Consider the following 6,797-nt stretch of genomic DNA (forward strand, 5'->3'; position numbering starts at 1 on the left):
CCGGCCCGACCCGGGAACCACCCGATTGCCGACCCGAACACGCGTCCCTGACAGCTTCGCTACAGCTGTGCAAGGGAGGTCTCGAAGAAGGTGGGCCTGCCCTTGTAGGGCCCACCTCTGACACGGTATAAATGGGGAAGGACCTACCCTTCCCCTAAGGTACGTGATATACCACTCAATCTTTATTCGCCTGCACACTTCATTGACTTGAGCGTCGGAGTGTCTTTGCAGGTGACACCCCCTCTACATCCGAAGAGCTCGGGACCTTGCCTACCCTCAACCCAGAGACGTGCGACCAGACGACTTCCCCTTCTCTGATCAGGATATCAACCCAACCCGTCCGGTATCCGACCTACCGAATAATTGTCTTTCGAGATAATTATCAGGTGCTATTTAGAATTTTTTTCTAAATTTTTACATATATACTAAAATTCATTTCCTAAATCGGATATTTCACATGCACCCACATATACGCACACACACAAATATATATATATATATTCAATTAATCACACTTAAGAATTTTCTCTACTCTTCTCTATTTTCTGTTTTCATTTCCTAATTAATTTATAATATTCTATTCAATAGAAGCCGTCTTTCTCTTTAGCTTTAAGTAGTTATAGGGAACATTGTTTCAATTTTAAAATCACCAGAAAGAAAAAAAAAAAAAGAAAGAGAGTAAGGGGGTGGTTTTACAATTATAGTTAATAAGAGTATAAGTATCTGACAGCAGTCAGAGACGCTCATGAAACACATGATTCAAAATCCTCAATTATTCAAACAATTATTTACAAGCATGATAGGTTTATAATTAGAATTGGCACCCATAATTTTACATTCCCACAAAAATAAAAAAGAAAAAGACAGTAGTAGGTCGCATAATTACCCCTTAAGAGTGAAGAAAGGGGCACACATAAATAGGCAAAACCACCATACTACCATTATTAATATCATAAATTCACGATAATGAAAATGCAAATGCAAATGCAAATTGAAAAATCATCACAATCAATCATGTAGAAAAAATGTTACATTATTAAGCATGTACAATACATTACATTACTACACTAGACAACATTATTTATTTGTAACGCTACATCCGCTATTTAACAAGTGTTGACATTTCATTCAGTAACATACACTATACAATTTAATTTAATTTAATTTAATTTTCTTTTTCAGTGTCTATATTTTCCTGCGTTTTCTTTCTCTTTTTCTCGTTTGCAGAAAGTGGTTGGTTGCAGAGGATGTTACCTCTGACTATGAGTTTGATGAGGGTGCTGGGAAGTGGGAAACTGTTCCCACCGGAACACATAGTCACCGATTCAGAGGACATACCTTTTGGAACACTATGGTGGTTTGTGTACGCTGGAATTTCATGTTTTCTTGTCCTCTTCGCTGGGATTATGTCTGGTCTCACCCTCGGTTTGATGTCTCTTGGTCTCGTTGACCTTGAGATTCTTCAGCGTAGTGGCACTTCCACTGAGAAAAAACAAGCTGGTACTTCCTAGTTCCTACCTACCAACTTTCTTTCTCTTTCTTTCTTGTGTTTCTTGATTCTCAAATTTGTTCTTATTCTTGTTCTGTGTTTCTTGCAGCTGCTATTTTGCCTGTTGTTAAGAAACAGCACCAGTTGCTTGTCACTTTGCTTCTTTGTAATGCCTGTGCTATGGAGGTACTATTTCCAATTTTTTTTAACTAATTTTTTTTTGCAATTGATGTAGTTTTTGAGTGAATTGGAGTCTGTGTGTTTGTTTGATGATGCAAGATAGAATCTTGTTTGCATATGTTATATGAATTGGAAGCTAGGGCTGGAGAATCATAATATATGAGCTAAGTTTGACTGAGTTTTCACATGGTCAACTAGCTGCTCCTTTACTTGTATGTAGTAATTCTTTAGAGTAATATTAACTTGAATGATGTTGTGATTAAATATGTATCAGCATTTCATTTGTTTTAGAGTAACAACTTGTCAAGAAGAGCATGTTTTGTTGAGTTAGTAATCTGAACTTAGCTCATAGAGTATAAAAGAGCTCAGTTAATACAATTCTTGATGATATTGGCTCGTTGAATAATTCTTTATGAATCTTTTATTGTTGGTCCAAGAATATGGCAACTTCTTGTTTATTATCTTGTACTTTAATAGTGATTAAATTTGTCTTCGCAGTAACTAAGCCATAGCATTTCTCTCAGATACTCTTGCATTAATACAATGTTAATGGTGTGAGAACTTAAGGTGAAAAAAGATTATAAAATAAAAATACCCATCATGAGTATTATAAGTGAATATCTAATCCATTGTATGATTTTAGCTGATGTTCTAACTACTAATGCTGGATTCTTCTCTTTTGATCCGCAGGCACTTCCTATCTACCTTGATAAAATTTTTCATCCTGTTGTTGCTGTTATTTTATCAGTAACTTTTGTTCTAGCTTTTGGAGAGGTAAAATACTTTTTCAATCCATGGTTTTTGTCATGCTCCAACATTTTGATCTTGACATTGAAGAACTAACTGTTTCGATGCCTTTCGGCTTAGGTTATCCCTCAAGCTATATGCTCAAGATATGGACTCTATGTTGGTTCAAATTTTGTGGGACTTGTACGTGTGCTGATGATAATTTGTTTTCCAATTGCATACCCTATTGGAAAGGTATATATTATGATTCTTTAAACATGTTAGCTTGTATCAAGGAAATTATATTAAGATAATAACATCATTAGCTTTTGGTCTGTTGCATTTGTAACAAAATCATGGCCATTTTTGAGTTCATACTTTATACTACACCTTTATGCTTTCAGGTTCTGGATATATTACTAGGACACAACGATGCACTGTTTCGGCGAGCGCAATTGAAAGCCCTTGTTTCAATCCATAGCCAAGAGGTAATCTCTGTTCAAATCACCATGTGCATTTTGTAAAGGTATTTGGATTTCCTGGAAAAATGTTCTAATTTATTACCATGAAAAGCAAATCATGATAACAACTATATAGGGAAGGCTACTAATTTTACCATGATGAATTTTATAGTATCTTGTATTCTTTTTTTTTTCCCTCCCTAAATTTCATTTTCTTGATCATTTAAGGCTGGTAAAGGCGGTGAACTCACACATGATGAGACAACAATTATCAGTGGAGCACTTGATCTCACTGAGAAGGTATGCACTGATTTGAAGAACAGCAATCTTATAGGCTTTGTAATATAACAGAAAATTCATCAACATTGTTATGCAGACTGCAGAGGAGGCTATGACACCAATTGAATCTACATTTTCTTTGGATGTTGCTTCCAAATTAGACTGGTAAGTATGCATCTGCAAGATTTTCTGTTCACATATCAATACCAGCTAATTTTCTTTCTCATGTCTTTTTTATAGTAATTATTTTATAAGCCTGTACCTTACTGTAATTGAAGTTAACGGAGAATTGTCGATTATTTAATTTTATTATTTTAATCTCCCTTTTCTCATTCTTTCTCTTTTTCCATGATGAAAATTGAAGTTCCAGAATCTGTCAAATCATGATTTGTTCCCATTAACATAAATAAGAAGGCCTTCTTGATAACTTTATTTGTTATGACCTGTCACTGAGCATAAACTCAGTTCTGATCATGAGCATGCACACTTAGAGGTGAAGCAAACTTATATATCTTGTTCCCTGCTTTTTGGCAGGGAAGCAATCGGGAAAATTCTTGCACGAGGCCATAGTCGTGTCCCTGTATACAGCGGAAACCCCAAAAATATAATTGGCCTCTTACTAGTGAGTTGATTGCCTATAGTATCCAACATAATGAATTGTTTTGATGTTACTGGCTAATAAAAACTGTTTGCCAATCTTTATGATCATTGATTTGGCAGGTAAAAAGTCTTCTAACTGTAAGAGCTGAAACTGAGACTCCTGTTAGTGCTGTTTCGATCCGGAGAATTCCAAGGTATGATCAATAATCTCCTTCTATTTCATATAGTCTAATTGTATTTTCAAGTTTAACTGAATTTGTATTCTTGTAAAAATCACAGGGTTCCAGCAGATATGCCTTTATATGACATCCTAAATGAGTTTCAGAAAGGAAGTAGCCATATGGCCGCTGTAGTCAAGGTTACAAGAGATAGAAACAGCACTCAGGCTAATGGAGACACTGACAAATCTAAGGATAATGAAGTTTCCAAGCACAATTCTCAACTAACTATGCCATTGCTAGCAAAGTCTTCCGACAAATCGGAGAGTGTTGTCATCAGCATTGACAAAACTCATAAGCATGCTGCAGACAAACAATATCAACAAAATGGAACCGCAACAAACGGTGTTCACCATTTTTGTGAGAACACTGATGATGGTGAAGTTATTGGCATCATAACACTGGAGGATGTTTTCGAAGAACTCTTGCAGGTTTGGATTTACTTGCACAACAGCACTAGCCTCATAGATTATAAATGTTTCACCCCTTTAAGCTTATGTAACTAGGATCTAGGGGAATTTTTGTGCTTTATTGTTACAACTATGAAAATGCATTAGCAATATATTGTGTATAGTTTGAAGAAATTTTGGTGATATTTTTCTTTGCAGGAAGAAATTGTGGATGAAACTGATGTATATGTAGATGTACATAGAAGGTGATTTAAATTTTGCAGTTCACTTATACTCTCTTTCGAGTTTCGATCCCTTTGTGTTTAACCCTTTGCTTATACTCTTTGAATTTGGCAGAATACGTGTAGCTGCTGTTGCAGCTGCTACATCAGTGGCGCGAGTTCCATCCGGCCGGAAGTTGACGGTTCACAAGCCTGTAGTAAGTTAGAATCAGTTTTTCTTTCACTTCTGTCATGATATCATCACTCCTCCCAAAACCTTAAGCTGATAGGAGGATGCAACATAAACGGTTATATCTCTAACAACTTCTATGTTTCTTTCTCTCTTGGAAGCATTCAAGCTTGGACTAGAAAAAAAGATAACTATTATCTTGGGGCAGTTTTTATTGCATACTGAAAAGAAAAATCAAATTGCTAATGAATTATGAAGTGCATACTAAAAAAATGGTTGCTGCTCTTCCAACCAAAAACTTAATGTTCTATTAACACTTCACTAACTGATAGCCTGAGAAGTTGTTATGCAAATATTTAGATATTGACAGAATGTTGTTCACTTTCAGGGGAATCAAACAAGCAAGTGAAAGCTTGATAAAGAAATTTAGAAGATGAACTTCAATCAGCAGAGTGTATTAACAAGTTTGTGTGGCCACTAGTACTCTTTTTGTTAGGATGACATAGCATAATACACGGCCATATACTGCTATATAATAGTATAATACATAGATAATGTATTTTGGACCATTGTAACAAAATGTAGAACTAGGATTTCTAATATAAACTCCTGAATTCTACTCTTTTTTGTCCCTAAATCCTAAGCTATTTGATTTAATAATATCAATGATACATTGATACTTGTTTTGCCTGTCATATTCATAGCAATGTTGCAAGCTGTATCTCATATAATTTCTACAATATTTGAAAAAAATGTATACTTTAAAGTGTACCAAAAAAATACTTTAACAAAGATATGCGTATTTTTCGTATTTAACTGTCTTAATAAAAAAGAAAAAAAATTATAGATATACTTGAAATTCATTAAAAATAAAGTACAGACACTTTACTATATCGAACACATTTTATATTCAATATTTATTGGCACTTATTCGACACATGTATATCTTAATTAATAGAAAAACAAATTTTTTTTCAAATACATTTAGATACATCTAAATACTTTTACGTATCTGTGTGTTCAATCTTATTCTTAATATATATTATTGAAATAAATTTAGAAATAATATAAATTATTAATTATTATATAAAAATATTGAAAATATCTTGTATAATTAAAAAAAAGGCAATATTTAATTATTTATATCCAAATCAACATATTTTCAGCCTTCAACACATGGTCAAACTATTTATTTTGGTAAAACATTGCATTCAAATTTAGCTACAATGTTTGACAATGTAACTTTCAAGTACTTACCTGTCTTTAAGATATTCATATTGATCGTGTTTGAAATATTGCATGAATAGACTCAAATTAAAATGGAAAAAAAAAAACAATTATAGTTTACCACCAATATTAATAGATTTGCACCTCCTTCAGTTAATTTTTAAATAAATGAAAGTGAGTGATTAATGAATGAACAATAGTTTACCACCAATATTTTATTGGGAAAAAAGATATGAAAATGACATTAATGAAAATCTTTTGATTGGAATTGAAGGAAGCTTAATTGCATAAGTCCACATCTTGGCTTTAGTACAAGGATTGTGACCAAAGAACAATTTTTGTTTTAATGTTTTTCAAAAATGAATATTCTACAAATGGCTCAAGTACATTCCTGCATTACACTACTGTAGCTGATTTTTTTTTTTTTCAAATTTTCAATTATATAATCAACCATAAAAAAAAAAAAAACAATGGCTAGAAAAAAATATCTTTTTCAACAGAAAATTCCATACCTTGAACTGTTTATCACTTGTAGCCAAAAACAGAAAATTTAATTATTATTTTATCTTCAGGGATGCCATGGCCCATGAGTTTTCTAGTGTCAATCAACAGCTACACGTGGAGTATAATGTAGCTGAAATAATATTGTTTATTATGACTCATAAACTGCACAAGTTAGTTCACTTGGAATAAATAACAAAATAAGATCAATTTTGCAATGGAATGAAATTGCACAGTTGCATTTAATTTGCATTGACTATTTTTTTTTGGGGTTAGTTTGATCCATATTATTTATAACAAAATAAAGTTGATTTGT

General features: G+C 33.2%; 1 protein-coding gene across 1 annotated transcript; it reads left to right on the forward strand.

The window, feature by feature from the left end:
- On the forward strand, positions 962-5,448 carry LOC107645353 (DUF21 domain-containing protein At4g14240). The gene is made up of 13 exons (XM_016349361.2): positions 962-1,500; positions 1,599-1,675; positions 2,360-2,443; positions 2,537-2,650; positions 2,800-2,883; positions 3,085-3,156; positions 3,233-3,300; positions 3,670-3,757; positions 3,856-3,929; positions 4,015-4,384; positions 4,562-4,608; positions 4,700-4,781; positions 5,142-5,448. The coding sequence occupies exons 1-13, from the start codon at positions 1,248-1,250 to the stop codon at positions 5,160-5,162; spliced, it is 1,434 nt and encodes a 477-aa protein (XP_016204847.1). The 5' UTR covers positions 962-1,247; the 3' UTR covers positions 5,163-5,448.

This window comes from Arachis ipaensis, chromosome B06, assembly GCF_000816755.2.
Source record: "Arachis ipaensis cultivar K30076 chromosome B06, Araip1.1, whole genome shotgun sequence".
Taxonomy (NCBI): Eukaryota; Viridiplantae; Streptophyta; class Magnoliopsida; order Fabales; family Fabaceae; genus Arachis; species Arachis ipaensis.